General features: G+C 54.8%; 1 protein-coding gene across 3 annotated transcripts in view; it reads left to right on the forward strand.

Annotated features, from left to right (window-relative positions):
- SULF2 (sulfatase 2) overlaps positions 1 to 18,233 on the forward strand; it is a 116,612-nt gene that overhangs the window by 69,431 nt on the left and 28,948 nt on the right. For all 3 annotated transcript variants that reach the window (XM_045053515.1, XM_023251149.2, XM_023251150.2), the window contains one exon: positions 8,143 to 8,294. In XM_045053515.1, the coding sequence (XP_044909450.1) occupies positions 8,143 to 8,294 (152 nt within the window). The remainder of the gene's footprint in view (positions 1 to 8,142; positions 8,295 to 18,233) is intronic.

The following is an 18,233-nucleotide window of genomic DNA, read 5'->3' on the forward strand; positions in this document are numbered from 1 at the left end:
AAGGCAAAAAGGGACGCGGCAAGATGAGGGGAGGCCGTTTCCACTGTGAGCGAGGAAATGAGGATAAAGAAGCAAGACACGTTTCCATCGCTTTTGAGACCTTCCCACCTGAGGGCCTTTTGCCTCTTTTATTCGGAGTCCCAAACACGGGATCTGGAGAGTCAGTTTGCAGCTGTTGAGCAACTGTCTCCTCGGGGGGGCCTTCCAAAACTCCAACCCTTTCTCTGCCTCTGAGTCTCCTAGCTCAAGATGCAAAGTCCCAGAGTAGAGTCTGATTGGCCAAGCTCAGCCATACACCCACCCCTTAGGTGGGAAGGAGCACCCTGATTGACAGCTGGGACCTTTGTATTTGGGAAGAACCAGGGATGCGGTGGCTGTGGCTTTTCAGGGGTTACCTGAAGGAAAGGCGTGTGCGTGTGTATTCATGCATGTGTGGGTATGTTTGCTCCAAAATACGGAGGAAACTCCCAAGTCAAAATGGATAAACGTTCATTGAAATGTTTATGTCTGAATGTAAATCACGAAACGTAGCATGATTCAACCAGTCAACTCTGGAATATTTCGACTCATAGTTGTTTATCCATTATTGCTAATGTAGGCTGTGGGGAGAGATGGTGTGGGGACAAATGTGCATTGGGAGATGCCAGTGTCCTTAAAACAGCCCGGCTGACAGCTCCATCCAGATGGCCCAGGAGGGGCGGGAGAAAGCTCCCCCCCGGCAGTGGGTACTCTGAGTCCCACCAGTCCCGCTTGCTGGGCACTTCTCCACGTTCCTTACACCTGTTGGTTCCTTCCCCCCGCATGACGGTAGGCAGTGGCTTGTTGTCATTGCTGTGCACCAAGGCACAGAGGGGTGAGGTCACTTGCCTGGGGTTCCACAATCGGGAGGTGACAGACCAGGAGACTCTGGCTACAGAGGCACACTCTCGGCCGTTGTCCTGTGTCGCCTCCCGCGTCACCCAGACAGAGGACTAACTCGTGGCTGTCCTGAGGTTCAAGGGTCCCCCACCCCGGGCCCAGCCCGCTCTCCAGCACAGAGAGATGCCCCCAGGATTCCTGTTGCAGAAACCCTCCATCGCCCCCGTATCCAAAACGATGCCTTCATCTGCCCTCCTGAGCGAGGTTTACCGCCAGCTAATCTCAGTCTCCAGTCCCTGCAACACACGGCTTTTAGAGACCACAAATGCGATTATGACGAGGCAATTTCAGTTAGATTCAGGGCTGGGAGAGATAACAGAAGGGCCTGCTTCTCCCATCAGACTCTGAATGGCTCCCCAGCAGCACTTAACTCAGACAAATGGAGGAAGCAGCCGGGAGGGGAACGGGCACAGCAGCTTTGTGCTGAAGGGCCGCCTGCCCCGGCCGGCAGGACCGGGAGGGAGGGTTTCAAAAGGACTTGGGGGTTAATCAGTCCCCTTAAAGTTGGCGGCGAGGGAGGGTGGATTTTGACATCGGTCCCTGCAAGGGCTCTATTAAATAAGGTATTAATGGAGCAGGGAGGGGGACCCGTTGGCCATGACGAAACTAACGCTTAGCGGGCCTACGTCGTGTGCCGGGTCTGAGCAGTACAGGCATGTCTCAGAGATGTCGCGTGTTCAGTCCCAGACCGCCACAACAAAGCCAACAGAGCACTAAAGCAAGCCAAAGGAATTTTCGGTTTCCCCGTGTGTATAAAAGTGATGTTTACATTAAGTGTGCAATAGTGTCGTAAAAAAGCAGTGCCTGGGGGCGCCTGGGTGGCTCAGGCCGTTAGGCGTCCGGCTCTTGGTGTCGGCTCAGGTCGTGATCTCACGGTTTCGTGAGTTCGAGCCACGCATCGGGCTCTGTGCTGATGGCGGGGAGCCTGCTTGGGATGCGCTCTCTCTCCCTCTCTCTGCCCCTCCCCCACTCACGCTGTCTCTGTCTCTCGCAAAGAATAGAGTTTTAAAAAATTTGTTTTAATAAAAAAAAAAAGGCAGCGCACATACCTTAATTTAAAAATATCGCTAAAAGGGGCGCCTGGGTGGCTCAGTCAGTTAAACGTCCGACTTCGGCTCAGGTCACGATCTCGCGGTGCGTGGGTTCGAGCCCCGCGTCGGGCTCTGGGCTGATGGCTCAGAGCCTGGAGCCTGTTTCCGATTCTGTGTCTCCCTCTCTCTCTGCCCCTCCCCCGTTCATGCTCTGTCTCTCTCTGTCTCAAAAATAAATAAAACATTAAAAAAAATTTTTTTTTAAATATTGCTAAAAAATGCTCGCCATCATCTGAGCCCTCAGTGAGTCGTAGTCACTGATCGCAGATCACCATGACAGATGTAACAGTGGTGAGAAAGTTTGGAATGTTCCAAGAATGGCCAAAACGCAACACAGAGACACAAAATGAGCAAAATGCTGTTGGGGAAAAAGGGTGCCAGTAGGCTTGCTGGACTCGGGGTTCCTCACGCTTTCAAATTGTAAAACATGCAGTGTCTGTGAAGCACAATTAAACGAAGCGCGTGGGGCGCCTGGGTGGCCCAGCAGTTAAGCCTCCGACTTCAGCCAGGTCACGATCTCACGGTTCGTGGGTTCGAGCCCCGCGTCGGGCTCTGTGCTGACAGCTCGGAGCCTGGAGTCTGTTTCAGATTCTGTGTCTCCCTCTCTCTGCCCCTCCCCTGCTCATATTCTGTCTCTTTCTTTCCCTCAAAAATAAACATTAAAAAAATTTTTTTTAATAATAAAAATAAAGCGAAGCACGAGACCACGTGGTGTGCCCAGATATGTCTGTTAGTTCGGTCAGCAAACCCACGATGTGACTGAGGCATCAGAAGATTAAACTAGTTGCCCAAGGACACACAGCTTTCAGTGTTGCAACCTATCTCCGAAAGCCCCCCCTTTCTTTAATTTTGTTTAATGTTTATTCATTTTTTGAGAGAGACCGAGCATGAGAAAGGGAGGGGCAGAGAGAGAGGGAGACACAGAATTGGAAGCAGGTTCCAGGCTCCGAGCTGCCAGCACAGAGCCCGACGCGGGGCTCAGACTCACAGACAGTGAGATCGTGACCTGGGCCAAAGTCGGACGCTTAACCGACTGAGCCGCCAGGCGCCCCATCTGAGGACCCCTTTAACGTGGAGTGTTTTTGCTGGCGTCCTTCCTCTGGGACATCTGCACCCTTTCTGTCATGATCACATTGTATCGGTGACTGAGCTGTCTGGCTGCAAATGGAGAGCTTCCCGCCCTGTGCATGTCGACCATCCCCACGGTCAGCTTCGTTTCCTCTCGGGCTCCTTTTCCCTTCCCCTCATGTTTCCGCTTCAGCTAGCTTTTCGTTTCTTGGTTGCTCCCTCTCATCTCTGTTGGCCACTTCTCCCCTTCGACAATCCACTTTTATAACGGGTCTTGTAGACGTATCACCAGGAGACAGGGAGGCAACCCAGCCATGCGCTCTGCTGTCTGTGCGTGAACCGAGTATCAGATGCACGGGGACCGGTCACCGACAGCCTTTGCAAGAAATGACGTGACCGGCCCCTGGTCCTGATGTGCGTGTTCCTTACACAGTGATTGGTGGACGGGAGGGCCAGTAGCCACGTGTGTTACTTTGTGCAATTACAGTTAATGTGCCTCGGTGGCTAAGTCGGAACCATGTTGTGAGAGACTGAACTGGGGAAAGTGACATTTGCGTGTATCGGGACCACGCAAGGCGAGGACCGCCTGTGTCTGGCTGCTCTGTTCTTGTTGTCACTGCCGTTGGGCCGGTGGGTCGTCCCTTTGCGCCCTGGAGCCCCCTCGCTGTCTTGGCCCAGTTCAGAGTCTACTTCTGGCCTCTGTTTCTCCGGATTAAACACAGCCCTGAGGGATCCCTCACCCCGCACGGGGAATTTTGCTCATAACACCAAGGGTTGAAAACCCCTTCCTACAAAGGGCCGGATAGTAAATGTTTTGGACTTGCAGCCACACGGTCTCTGTTGCAACAACTCAACTCTGCCATTGTGTGCACGCAGCCATAACGACTATATAAACACATGGGTGTGGCTCTGTTCCAGTAGAAGTATTGACAAAAACAGGTGGCAGCCGGATTTGCTTTGCCAAACCCTGCTCTCCGCTAAGCGTCTCATCTGCTTTCCCTCAGGTCTTTTGATTGCAAGTGCGAGAGCTCAACTGAAAAACCGAATTAAGCAAACAGAACAACCACCCCCTCTTGGTGGCAAGATGGCTGCCAGCAGCTTCAAGTTTATGTCCCCATCAGCTTTAAGCCATCTCGAAGAACGTCCCTTTTCCGGTAGCTCCCTCAAAGTCCCAGGGCTCACTCTCATTGGCCCAGCTTGGGTCACATGCCTGGCCCTGAACCAATGACAGGTAGCCAGGGGAAGGTAGTCCTCTGATTGGCCCGGCTGAGATTATGCCTGCCACCCTGGCGTCTGGAGTTAAGATCAGCCCATGTGACTTAAGTAAGGAAGTAATGGTACCCAAAGGACCACAGTCAGGATCAAGCAGGCAAAATAAAAGCCTCCACGTCCAGGGGTAAATTTCCACCCTGTGCCTGGTACGCGGGAGGCAGTGAGCGCTCCATCCTTTCAACTGATGCCAGCCTGCTCCCGAGGGGCGGCGTCAGCCAGCACATTATCGGTGGCCTTTCCTGGCCTGGCATTTCATTCCTCTTAACCTGCCTGCCAAGTTATTCCACCCCCACACCAGCCCCCAGGTTGTTCTTTCTTGTGCGCCGTCCCGGCCGCGAAAGCTAAACGCTCGGGGCTCCAGCCAGGACATGGGCTGTATTTTTAATCTTGATTTTAATTCCAGCTCATTCTCCTAGCTGTGTCTCCCAGCCCCGGAGCCCCAGGGCCCACGCTAATTTGCTTCTCCCACCTCAACTGGTACCAGAATAACCATTTTAAAAACCGCCTGGGGGAAATCTAATCAAATGAGAGCAAAATCTAATTTGGCACTAAAAGCCTTTGACTGAAGCCCTGTTTTCTAGGGTCTCGTGGAGCCTGAATAGTAAACTCTTTCTGGATGTTTTAAGAGTTGGGGGTTGGAGAGAGGAGAGAGATGTGAAAGAGGGCATTCCAGCGGAGGAAATGGCCTCGGCCGCTTTGACACCCGTGGCATTGGGCGATAATGGGCAGGGGTGGGCTTCCCCAGGCGGCCCCCCTCCAAGAAAGTTATCCCACCGGCCGGGCCAAGATTGGAGCTCTTTAACATTCCAAGCTGCACCTTCATCAGAAAGACCTTGGTCCAGATCTTCGGGGAGAAACCATAGGATCCCAAGCCAGGGTTTGGGGGACCTAGGAGAGAACCCAGTTGTCCCAGCAGGGAGATTCAGGGTGCCTTTTTCCCGGGTCTTTTGTTCACCCTTCAGGGTGAACCTGAGGGAAGTTGTATGTTTCTGAAGCTACTTGAGGCCTTGGGTTGCTTTCAGAATGTGTCCCGATTCCAGGAAATTGCACACAACATGTAAAATCTGATGTATAGTATTTCAGGGGACGTGTGGGCCCTTTTCAGTTTCCCCATCATGCCTCCTGTGGCTTCTGCTCACGATCTGGTCCCTCTACCCTGTGACGTCATCTTCTCCCTTCCTCAGTGGCTTCCCTGTGTTCCTCAAATGCCTCCAAGCTTGTTCCTGCCACAGGACCTTTGCACTTGCCGTTTCCCCTGTCTAGAGCAGTTTCCCTTGTATTCCTATTCCCCCTGATTCGTCCTCAGCAGCCTTCCTTGACTGCTCAAGCCCTTGGTACCTGCCGGGGTCCATCTCTAGCCACTTTGTTGGAACACCATCTTCATTTTCTTCATCACTTTGTTTTTACCAACAGCATCACCTCTGTGATCACAGTTCCCCCGCTAGAATGTCCACCCCAAGAGGGCAGGGACGCTGGTGGCCTCATTCACTGCTGTGTTGCCATCGCCTGGGACGGCTCCTGGCATACCATCGGGGCCTAATAAACGGGTGTAGATATGTGAATCCACATGTGCTCAGGGCAGTGTCACCCCAAACCGAGCAGTTTCCATGGGCTTCCACCAGGCCTGGGTACAGTGATGTGCTATTTCCTGAAGATTTTCCTCTCAAATGTTTTACACTTTTGACTTCAGTGTCTATGAAGGGAAACTCCCCCATCACCACCAGTGTTTGTCACAAATGGAAAGTGCCAGGGATCCATAAGGGCGGGGGGGGGAGCTCCTTAAATTTCATCCTCTTCCTGGGGCGCCTGGGTGGCTCAGTCGGTTAAGCGGCCGACTTCAGCTCAGGTCACGATCTCGCAGTCCGTGGGTTCGAGCCCCGCGTCGGGCTCTGTGCTGACAGCTCAGAGCCTGGAGCCTGTTTCCGATTCTGTGCCTCCCTCTCTCTCTGACCCTCCCCCATTCATGCTCTGTCTCTCTCTGTCTCAAAAATAAATAAACGTTAAAAAAAAATTAAAAAAAAAATTTCACCCTCTTCCTAAGGTCTGGGCCTTCGCAGGAAACGTTTGCTGACCCCTGCCGTGTGTCATTCTTCCCCAAGGAGGAGGAACAGGAGAGAGGGGAGAGGGGCCGGCAGGGTTTATCAGAGCTCCCCACATGTGGAAAGACCTCACATCAAATGTGAGGAATAAGGTCACTGAGGTTTAGCAGACCTTGTTTCCTGGACGGTACTTGATCTCTAGGGGCCTTTTCAGCCCTCGCTGCATGGTTCTGTTGCTGAGGAGGGGGGACAGGTGTGGGTGGGAGGTGGAATTGTTTAGCTCCGCGTTTCTCACCCGCAGACTGTAGGCATTTTACACGGGATGGTTGGTGCGGGGCCTCCCGAGCGCCGTGGGATGTTCAGCCGCATCCCTGGCCTTGGCCCCCTGGATGCCGTCCCAGATTGCATGTCCCAGCCCCATCTGTAACAAAACCGAAAACGTCTGTGGACATTGCCGAGTGTCCCCTGAGGGGCAAACCGCCCCTGGCTGAGCGCCACTGCTTTCGGGGAGGGCCGCGAGTGTCTGAACGTGCCGTGTTCCCGAGGGAGAAATCCAGGCCTTCCGCTCGCCCGGGCCTTGGACGCTGAGGCCCCTTAGTCCGGCCGACATCTCAGTCCTTGTGCCCTGACACCCGCTGGGGACGCACAGTCGCTGTGTAAGTGGACACCCGCCACCTGACTGCTTTTTTTTTTTCTTTAATGTTTATTTTGGAGAGACACAGAGACAGAATGAGAGTGGGTTGGGGCAGAGAGGGAGGGAGACGCAGAATCCAGGCTCTTTGCTGTCAGCACAGAGCCCGACGTGGGGCTCGGTCTCACGACCACGAGATCTTGACCGGAGCCAAAATCGAGAGTCAGGCGCACGACCCACTGAGCCGCCCAGGCGCCCCGAGACGCGTCTGTGTTATTAAACGCGACATCCCGCTACGGGAGCATCCAGCAGGATTCAGCCACCCCTTCGGTTGACGGGCATCCGACTGGCTCCTAGCTAGCTAGCTGCTGTGGCGAAGAGCGCTACCCTCAGCGCGTCCTGCTCACGCTCGTGAACCAACGAATGCTTTACCGTCGAGCGCACACCCAGGGTTCGAATCGCTGGGGCACGAGGTGCGAGCGCGCTCAGGTTCAGCGGACGCCGCCAGCCAGGGTCCCGCAGGAGGCGGACCCGCCCGCGTGGCCCTGGCCGTGAATAAAGGGCCCGCGTTCCACATCACCAGTTTGTTTTCTAACGTCAGCTCTTGTGTTCTGGTCCCGCGTCGTAGACAGGGTTCAAGGGGCCCATAAGCCTGCACGGGAAAGAATCGCACTCTTACTTTTATGGCCCTGCACCGTCGCTTAGCATCGCCTTCGGCGAGGAAGGTAGACCACGCACCGTAACCCGAGAGGATCCGTCGTTGGGTCGTCCGTACGAGTCCCCGATCTCGTCGTGCCCCACGGCACTGGTTGCAGATGCCAGAAAATATTCTCACTTATCACCCCTGTGAAATTATTATTCTTCCCAAGGCCCTTTACCAGCTGTTTTGAGAGGGCGGGTTACTAGGTGGCACGTTCTTTCAATGCTCGGATAATTACGTTTCAGAATAATTTACGCGCTCTCTAATCCTATATATTTTATTTTAGGCTTCGCCTGCTTTCGAAGGGCTCGGTGGCTCGGGGTAGCACTGCTTTCACACCTCGGGGACTCGGTGGTCGGGTGGCAGAGAAGGCTCTTGCTGACCGTGTTCTCACGTGGCCTCCTGACCCTTCTCCCCCTCCAGCTTTCTTCGGGAAGTATCTTAACGAATACAATGGCTCCTACGTGCCACCAGGCTGGAAGGAGTGGGTCGGCCTCCTGAAAAACTCCCGTTTTTATAACTACACGCTCTGTCGGAACGGGGTGAAGGAGAAACACGGCTTCGATTACTCCAAGGTACGTCCTGCGTGGCCCCCTCGGCGTGGGTGGGGAAGGGGGTGGCAGCGCGGAGCGTGGCCCGGGAGCTCCACTGCCTGCCTTTGGAGGGTGACCCTGTCCTAGACGAGGGATCTCGCGCAGCCAGCGCGTATCATCTCGGTGTTTTCATCTCTCGCGTAACAGTCTCTGAGAGCGTTGTCCGCAATCTGCCGGGGCAGAACATTCTGGCAGAAAGCGCACGCACAGAGGGTACCGATCCGTGAATTTTCGCAAACCGAGCAGGCGCGTGCACCCAGCGCCCAGGCAGGTCGGCAACCAGCGCGTCCCCGCCAGCCCCAAGAGCCCCCCCGTGTAACCCCTCCCACCAGCCGTCCCCCCACGGGGACAGCCACCCGCAGACGCACGCTGTGGCACGTTCATTCTGAATCCGGCTTCCTTGGCTCCGCACCACGTTGACATCCAGCCCCGTTGTCGTGTGTGGGTGACCCCGCCCCCGAGACGACCCTTCCATCACCATGGATTGGTTGTGCCTGTTCTAGAACCTCGCGTAAATGGAATCGTGTGCTGTGTGCTCTCCCGGGTTGAGGCTTTTCCACCCGGCGTCACGCCTGTGACGGTCACCCGTGTGGCCACACGTCCTCAGCGGGAACTGCTACGAAGCGCCCCCTTGCGGGGATGGGGGGTAGGTGTCCGTTCACGCCCGGGGGACATTGTGGTCTCCAGTTTGCGTCTCTTAGGAGTCAGGCTGCTGGGAACGTCCTCTCACGGGGCTTTGGGGAGGCACACGGACTCTTCTCCCGGAGCCTAGAATTGCTACCTAGATCCACGGTAGGTTACGTGGCTGAACCAGGTGTAGGTTCCCGGTTTACGGCCAGAAATGTTACAAGGGCTCCCGTTGTTCACGGTGCTTATCAGCACGGGCATTGTCGTCTTTTTTTTTACTGGGGTATCGTGGCATTTCATTATGGTTTTACCAGAAAGATTTTTGAGGATCACATAAGTGAAGGTGATCAGAAAAGCCCTTTCTCCATAGTGATACTCCGTGCGGAGCGGTTCAGGACAGCCAACTTCCTCTCTAGGGCGCCACAGACCCAATATTTTAGGCTTTACGAGCCACACGGGCGCTGTGGCAATGACCCAAGCCTGCCGTTGTCGTATGAAAGCCACCACAGGTAATGTGTATACAAGTAAGCTTGGCTAGTTCCAGTAAAACTTTATTTATAAAAACAGGCAGCGGCTGGTCCACGGGCTAGAGTTTGCTGATTCTTGGCCTAAGTGAGGGGGAGGAGGAGGGGGGACTGACCGTGATGTCTCCTCCAAACTTTCCATTAAAAAAACAAAAATCCGGAGACTAGCAAATATTCCTGGCCCAACTAAATCTTCTAAGCCAGCTCGTGTGCCCCCCCCCCCACAGTTGACCCATTCTTTCCCCACACATTCTTCCCTTCCCTCTCTCTTCCCCACGCTCACTGCCACTGACCCTGGGCCTGGCTGAGTGTCATAACCGGGGCTCTGTGGGGTAGTGTGATGACCGCCCTCCCTAGTTGGTCTGTCTCTGAATCGCTGCACAAGGCCCCCAGGCAGAAGTCGGCAGGGGACAGGAGCCACGCACACAGGATGGGAAGCCAGGGGTAGGGGAGACGGCAGGTGGGTGTTGGGGACTAGGAAGAATGTATCCAAGAGGGGGCAGCCAACGTCCATCAGGCCTGTCACTCTTGCACAGAAACGTGGGCCCAAGAGGGCCAGGTTTTCTGATTTTTCAGCAGAAGCTACAAACTGACGTGTTTTTTTTTTTTTCCTGTGAGATCTCCTGATTTTTAAACAATGGCAGCTAATTTCCTAGAATCCTGCGTGAATCAAGCGTGCCTGCCCCGTGGATGTACAGCCTTGGCGCCCCCCTGCCTTGTTCTGCCCACCGCCCTCTGGGGACCGGGCAGTGACTTCCCGTCTTAGAGTTGGAGGACTGGGGTGCAGAGCCCCGCCTTGACACATATCATGTGCCCTTGGATATGCTACCTACTCCTAAGAGCCTCAGTTCCCAAATCTGGGAAGTGGGCACACTGGTACATACTTAATAACGTGCACATCTTTTTATTGAGTGCCTATTAGGGTCCAAGCAACTGCGCTGGGTGGCTTTTTTTTTTTTTTAAACGTTTATTTATTTTTGAGACGACGCGAGAGACAGAGTGCAGGCAGCGGAGGGGCAGACGGAGGGAGACACAGCCCAGAGCCCGACGCGGGGCTCGAACTCACGAACCGTGAGATCGTGACCTGAGCCGAAGTGAGACGCTTCACCGACTGAGCCGCCCAAGCGCCCCCGTGCTGGGTGTTTTATGTGTAGTATTTCTAATCTTCCCCAGCAATCAGAGGCGTGAGCGGACTAGTCAAGTTTGGTCATGTCATTCGTTCATTCCCTCAACAAGTATTTGTTGAGAACCTGCTATATGCCAGGCACTGTGTTAGGTACTGGGTACCCAGGGATGAACAAAAACAGATTCACAGCCTGGGATGTGGAGGTGGGTTATTAACTGTGAAGTGATGGGCCCACGTGTGTGCACGCACTCGCACATACACCGTCACATCGGCCCCGTTGCCCACTTCATCAGCTCCATACGAGCCAGTTCAACCGGACCAGCCTTGCCCGTTCTTACAAGCACCCCCAAATCTTTGCTAGTGCTCTCCTGCCCTGGATTTTTCCAAGTTTTACCCATCTTCTCTTCTGTGAATCCTTCCCCAAGGGCCCCAAACTACAGGATTTATCCTTTCTTGAATCACACTGGCCTCTCTCAGTTGCTTATGAACAGAAACTCAACTCAAAATGGCTCAACTGAAGAGGAAACGTCAGCTTACTTAACTGGTCCAGCAGTAACGGCATCAGGCACAGCTGGATCCAGGGGCTCACACAAAATCTTTAGGCGGTGGTTTCTTTCTCCTCTAAGCTCTGTTTTCTTCTCTGCGGCACCATCTACGGTCTCTCCCCCTCCCGCCCCTCCCCCTTATCCCCCTCCTGCCCCTCCCCCTTCTCCCTCTCCCACCCTCCCCCCTCGCTTTCCCTGCCCCTTGTAGCAATATGGCCGCCCTTCCACGTTTCACCTTCCTGCCCAGCTGCAAGTGAGGGAGTCTCCTTCCCAGGATTCCCAGCAAATCTCACTGCATCTTGTTGGCTCTTGGCTCAGTCACATGTCTGTCCCCGGACCAATCGGTGTGGCCAGGGGATGCAGTGTTTTGATGGGCTGTAAGTCACCCGCCCCACTCCCTAGCCAGAGGCAGGGACAGCGGGAGCCCCACTCTGGAGCCAAACCCTGGAACATTGGCTGAGAATAGAGTCCAAATGAAAATGGGCGGGATGCTCCGTGGCCTAAAAGCACCCTATCCCACTCCCCTTCTGGAAACACTGCACACTTGGGGATTCCTCCTGCCTTTGACCAAGGATCACCACTCGTGTGTCCTCCTTACTGAGTCTGATCGTTCAGGCCCTGGTGGCAGCAACCACGTGTGACATCGCCTGGACAGAGCCCTCTCCCCTCACCCTGGGTCTCAGGCCTCCATTACCTCTGAGTGAATTGATTCCAAAGTCCTGATGGGGGGATTTGTACATTAGAAATACAGATTATAGTGTCTTGGGGCTGAACACACTGCTTGTCTCCTCCCAGACGCAGCACAAGCACATCGTCCACTACCTAGAAAACTCCACTCTGTCCTTGTTAAAATTCCTCACCACGTCCACGCCTGGTCTCAGAGCAGCCCTGTAATCAAGTTATCCAGGGAGACTCAGAGTCCCTCTGGGGCTGAGGACGGAACATGCAGTGGCTGCTACTTACCCCGTTTCCTGCCACAGATCCCTCGCCCCTGTGAATGAGCCCCGTGGGAGGATTCCTGGGCTCCCTGTTCCCAGAGGCCTGGGAACAGAGGGATGGGGGCCCCTTTGGGGTCAGAGCTGGCTCAGGTCCAGGGTTCGGACCCGGGGCGGGCAGCAGACAGTGGGAGCCGTCGCACTGGGAGGGAGCGAGAGGGAGCTCGGAGTTGCCTGGGGCTCCCTGCTCCAGCACTCTGAGGAGTGAGATGCCTGTGTGTCGCTGCCCTCAGTGGCTTCAGCAGGAGGCCCAGCTCGGGAGGAAGTGACAGTCCTTCCGGAGGTCCCCTCAAACGCCCTCTGAGGTCTCTGTTCTGAGTCACTAATCCCAAGGCTGGACAGAGAGGCAGCGATGATGACAACAGAATGATGTGGCACACGCACTGATCACCAAAGAGGACCAGAGAAGGCGGGACCAGTGGGAGAGGGGAATGATGAGGGTCAGGTGGTGGAAAGGCCCTAAGGAACAGCGGTCTCTGTAAACTCGAATGAGACCACCCTTTGAGCCGCCCTTTGTCATTTGCGCTTTTCTGTCGTGGAGAAGCCTCCCTCTATGCAGGTCGGGACCGCTGACTTGTTCGTTGCAGCTTTGTTATTGAAAGAAATCCACGTGGGCCACCAACGCAAGAAATGATTAAAAGACCACAAAGGAACCCTACCCTGGAGGATTTCTAGAAAAAGATGAGGGGATCTGTATGTAACGCCATCAGAAGGGCTTTGGACACGGGGCTGATGGAGAGAGTGGGTTGCAGAGAGAGCTCCTGTAAGCCCCTGTTCAGATGTCTCCTAGAGCACCCCGAGCCCAGGGCATCGCACCCCAACTCTCCTGACCCCGCAGTGAGCACCACACCTGTGTGTATCCCTGGGTCACTTGTTAACATCTGTCTCCTCTCATTAGAGTACAAGGCCATGAAGGCAGGCGTGTGACTTTGCTTTGTTCCCTGCCATGTGGAATGGAAGGAAGGAAGGAAAGGAAGGAGGGGAGGGGAGGGAGGGAGGGAGGGAGGAAGGAAGGAACCGAGAAGGAAAGGAAAGAAAGAAAATATACACAGTGTGATCCAACCGATGTAAAAAGATGCATAAAGCCATACTCTAACACGTGTAACAAGGCATCTGAAAAAAATACTTCCTGGTTAAGGCCCAAAGGGGCCAAGATTGGAAGCAGGGGGGTGTGAGGAGTAATCAAAGGGAACCAGATTTGTTTGTACCGTTTTCATTTTCGCGTGGAAAACACAGCCGCGTGATTTTTTTTTTTTTAATGTTTATTTATTTTTGAGACAGGGAGAGACAGAGCATGAACTGGGGAGGATCAGAGAGAGAGGGAGACACAGAATCTGAAACAGGCTCCAGGCTCCGAGCTGTCAGCACAGAGCCCGACGCGGGGCTCGAACTCACGGACCGTGAGATCGTGACCTGAGCCGAAGTCAGATGCCCAACCAACTGAGCCCCCCAGGCGCCCCCACAGCCGTGTAATTCTTAAGGAATAATGACTCCCGCTCCCTTAGACCTAATGTGCACCAGATACTGTTGGAATCGTTCCACCTGAATTAGCCCATGTATGTCTCACCATAGTTACTGTTCACAACCAGCACACGAGGAAACTGAGGCACAGAGAGGCTAAGGAACTAGGCCACACAGCTAGTGAGTGGTAAAGCAGTATCATCCGAGCCTAGGCCATCTGGCCTCCAAATCCATTCTCTGAACTCCGGCCCATGGGTCAAGTCCTGCCCGCCAAGTGTTTTTGTCCAGCCTCTGAGCTTAGAAGGGTTTTTTACATTCTTAACTAGCTGGGGAAAAAAATCACAAAAGGAGCAACATGTGACCAGCGCTCTTTTCCTGACATGTGAAACTGACATGAAATTTGCAGTTTGGCCGCACAAGGTTTTACTGGAGCGCAGACAGGCCCGTTCATTTACCCAGCGTCTGGCTCTCTTGCTATGGTGGCAGTGAGTAACGCAAATGAGACCTCCGGCCTGCAAAGCCTCAAATGTTTCCTATCTGACCCTTTACAGAAAAGGTTTGTTGATGCTTGGTGTAAACCACCCCATGCGCGTTAGTAATTTTGTTTGGGGGCCGGGGAGGGGCGGGAACGATGGAGCAGACAAAAAATACAAAGGCCTGAGGTCTGGCTCCGAGTGTATTGCCAAGTGCTTCATTCCCGTGTGAAATGCTCCCACCATCTGAAGAAGGGACTGTTATCGGGCCCATGTTTTAGAGGCGGAAAGGTGCTTTCTGAGGGGCAGAAAGGCGAGCCGCTGGCCCACAGCTAGCAGGTGATAAAGCCGGGGTGTGAACCCAGTGTTGCTGACTCCAGAGCCCTCAGCTTCATGAAATATGATTGCTCCTTAAAGGGACGTGAACCTCTTTTGAACACAAGGGGCTGTAGAGGGTGCAGTGTCCGCCTTATGATGTAGAATATAATTTAGACGGAGGAAGCCAGTGGCTCAGAAAAGGAGACCCTCCCGGAGTTATAGAAGGTTGACTTGCCAAGTGGAGAAAACATCGAGAGGTGGGCTTGAGAGCTGCGCCAGGGTGCGGGCAACCCCCCCCCAACCCCCACCCTGCCCCTCAAACCAGGTCTCAGGAGCACAGTCATCTCTCTCAAGGCACAGCCCGAAAGCAGCCCACAAGTGGGTTTCCCAAGCAGAACAGTTAACTAGTTCTGGAAGCCAGGAGACTCCCATCTGGGGAGGGGCCCTGAGAGCTTTGGGGTGAGCTGGCTTATCTCACCCAAGTTCAAAAAGAGGTGGAACCACGGGCTTCCGTGGGCAGATCTCCCAGGAGGCACCCATGGGACACGTTTGTCCAGGCAGAGCTTCCCGTCACATCAGCCGTGGTCCCCATTCCCGTCCTTGCCGTCCCCCCATCCCCAGCAGCCAGGGGTAATCCTAAGTGAGCGAAAACCTCCCTGTCCCTTCCAGGTCCCCTGCCGCCTTCTTACCGCTGATGAGAATGCTTTCCCACACCCCGCACAGGACTGTGGTCACCATGGGGACAGGGACCTGTGACCACAGCCCCAGCCCTTAACGGGAAGCCCGGAACCCTGGGAACAGGCACCCAACAAGTAGTTGCTGAGTGAACACACAAAGGAGAGTGGCAGAGGCCGCGCCTGAGGAACGAGGCCAGGAACGAGAAGGGCTGGGCTGTCACGGAGCCCGGGAGCACGCCCCACACCCCACACCCCACACCCCCCACCCCCATTGGCAATGGATGTTTTTGCCCAGAGCCCTGGCTAGCGATCCCCACCGAAGTACTGGGTTCCTCTTGGTTTACTGATCAAAGTCAGCGGGAGGTCAGGATGGGGAGGGGAGACAAGAGGACCCAGCTCTGGCTGCTAAGCTCTGGGTAGGAGCCAAGTCCCCAGAACCTGGCATCCCCAGCCCCCTGCACCTGGCCAGGAGCACACCAGGGGAAAGTCTAGCACCTCCCCCTGGAGAGCAGGAATGGGCCTGGCCCACGACTGAAGGGGGGCAGAGAGGGGAGTTCCTCATCGTCTGTCGGCTCGTCTCCAGGTTCTAGAAAATTCACCTTCCAGCCTGCTTCGTCCTCGCACCTGTCTTACCCTTCCTGTTAACAGCCCACCTCCCTCACGTCTTCTTCGCGACTGACCCAGGCAGGCAGCTCAGCTTGTCCAGAACTGGATATACAGCACTCCCGCCCGCACCCTGACACTCTCTTTCTCCTGGACCCCCATCTCTATTCCCTTCACCCCAGCCAGAAACCGTGGGGCAGGGGGCGGTGGGGGGGGGGGGGAATGACAGCCAGCCCACCGCCCCCCCCCCCCAGCCAGCCAACGGACACATCCTGTCTGTTGAATCTGCTCCTAGCCGGGACTGGACCATACCACCGCCACCCTGGCCCAGGTCCCCTCGTCCCTCCGACACCTGGACTCGGCTCAAGTACCGTGGCCGGAGAGATGGTGTGTCCTCGTTGGCCAGCCTGGGGCTTCACCACCTGCCCCTGGAGTACGGGCGGCGTCCCCTTCGGTCCACACGGATGGTTGGGAGGTGGGTGTGCAGCTTGTCATACGTCATCGCGGGTGCCCTGCTGCAGCCATCAGGGATCAGCAGGGGCTTAGCTAGAGCAGGAGTGGCTTTGAGGAGACCCAGGAAGGTGGGCGGCTGTCAGGCATGCGGAAAGGCTGCCGCACCACTAAGACAGGCATAACGTTGGCCGGCTACGTGCAAGGCACCGTGCCAAGAGCTTTGCACCTCTTAGCGCTCGAGACCCTCATGCCAGCCTTGAGAGTCAGACACGGTAACGACACCACATACGCTTCTGAACGTGGAATATCACAGGCTACAGGGGCCCCGTATTACCCTCCCGAGCCCCTTTCCTGGCCTGCCCCCTCCCAGGAAGGTCACCCGTCTCCTGCTGATTTGCCACAGATGCGCTTATTACATAGGCAAGTGTCTCAAACACTGTATAGCATCGTTTTCTGTGTTCTTAGCCTGTATATAAACGGTATCGTACCGTGCATGTCCTCCAGCCTGCTTTCTTCACCCAGGGTCAGGTCTGTCAGGTTTGTGCATGTGGACCCAGGTAGTTCTAGTTTGTTTATTGGATACCCTATCATGGCGCCGTATGTCTCTCCTGGGAATGGATGTCCACAGTAGCTTTTTATTTTTTCATTATTTTTTTAACGTTTATTTATTTTTGAGAGAGAGAGGGCGATCGGGGAGGGGCAGAGAGAGGGGGAGACACAGAATCCAAAGCAGGCTCCATCCAGGCTCTGAGCTGCCGGCACAGAGCCCGATGCGGGGCTCGAACTCACGAACTGGGAGATCGTGACCTGAGCCAAAGTTGGACGCTCGACCGACTGAGCCACCCAGGCGCCCACAGTAGCTTTTTTAAAAACATGTTTCATCACAGCCAAGTAGGCGCATAGTTCCAAAATCAAGCAGTGAAGACGGGGTTACTATGGAGAGCAAGCAGCTACGGCCCATGGTTCCCCACCAGCCGGAGACAGCGGACCCACCGGCTGGTTCCGCAGTTACCTTTGTCATTTTAAGAACTTTCCCTGCACCTTCGGGTCGTGCTCCATAACTGTAGCAGCAACTCTTGGATTTAGGTGATCTATAATGTTACTTTTATATAATAGGTTCTACAGATAACTCCCCAGGACTATTCATAAAAAGTATTTCGGGAAAAGTACACCAAGTAGCAAGTGGCTTTCTCCCCCTCTGTTTTATCCCAGACCCCAGTTAGCACTTTGATATCTGTCCTTCTAGATTCTTCCTTGGTGCTCATATGAAGTTAAGGGTTTGGCTTCTCCTCTCCACCCCTCCGGCCTCCCCACCCCGCCTCCCTCCCTTCCCACAAAAAGGTGGGATCTTCCTGGATTTGAAAGTAGCTTGTTCTTTCCCTTAACGGCGTATCTTGGACACGTTTCCACCTCAGTAGCTACGAGTTCGCTTCTGTGTAACATCTGCACAGCACAGCATCACACTTACTTCATTAATCGCCTTCCTGTTGCTGGTCACGGCGATACGTTTTTGCTTTATGAACGCCACTGCGGTGACTCTCCCTGTGCATTTAGTATAGAGTACAAGCGTCCCCGAAGGCCTGTCTTAGACGCACGGGCACGCCCGCTGTATGCCGTCCTGCTGAAGAGTTCAGGCACGTCTCAGCTTCTCCACTGAGCCCTTAATAGCTGAGCTTTTAAAGCCCTCAGTTCCTGCTCGTTACATTTCCCCCTCTCCTCTCATCCCGCCCGGTGTCTAAGCAGGTCTGACTCTCAGGAGACCCCCTGCGTGCCTCTGCTTTTCTGCTCCTTCCTGCTGAGAGTCCTCGAACAGGTTCAGTTCCTGCATCGGAGTCCCTGCTGTTCCCTCCGCCTGGAGCTCTTCCTCTAGATGGGTGATTCTCAGTCCTGGCTGCGCATCAGGATCCCTGGGAGCTTTTTGAAAGTCCAATGTGGGGGCACCTGGGTGGCTCAGTCGGTTGGGCGTCCAACTTCGACTCAGGTCACGATCTCGCGGTCCGTGGGTTCGAGCCCCACGTCGGGCTCTGTGCTGACAGCTCAGAGCCTGGAGCCTGTTTCAGACTCTGTGTCTCCCTCTCTCTCTGACCCTTCCCCGTTCATGCTCTGTCTCTCTCTGTCT

This window comes from Felis catus, chromosome A3 (assembly GCF_018350175.1).
Source record: "Felis catus isolate Fca126 chromosome A3, F.catus_Fca126_mat1.0, whole genome shotgun sequence".
In the NCBI taxonomy this organism is placed as follows: Eukaryota; Metazoa; Chordata; class Mammalia; order Carnivora; family Felidae; genus Felis; species Felis catus.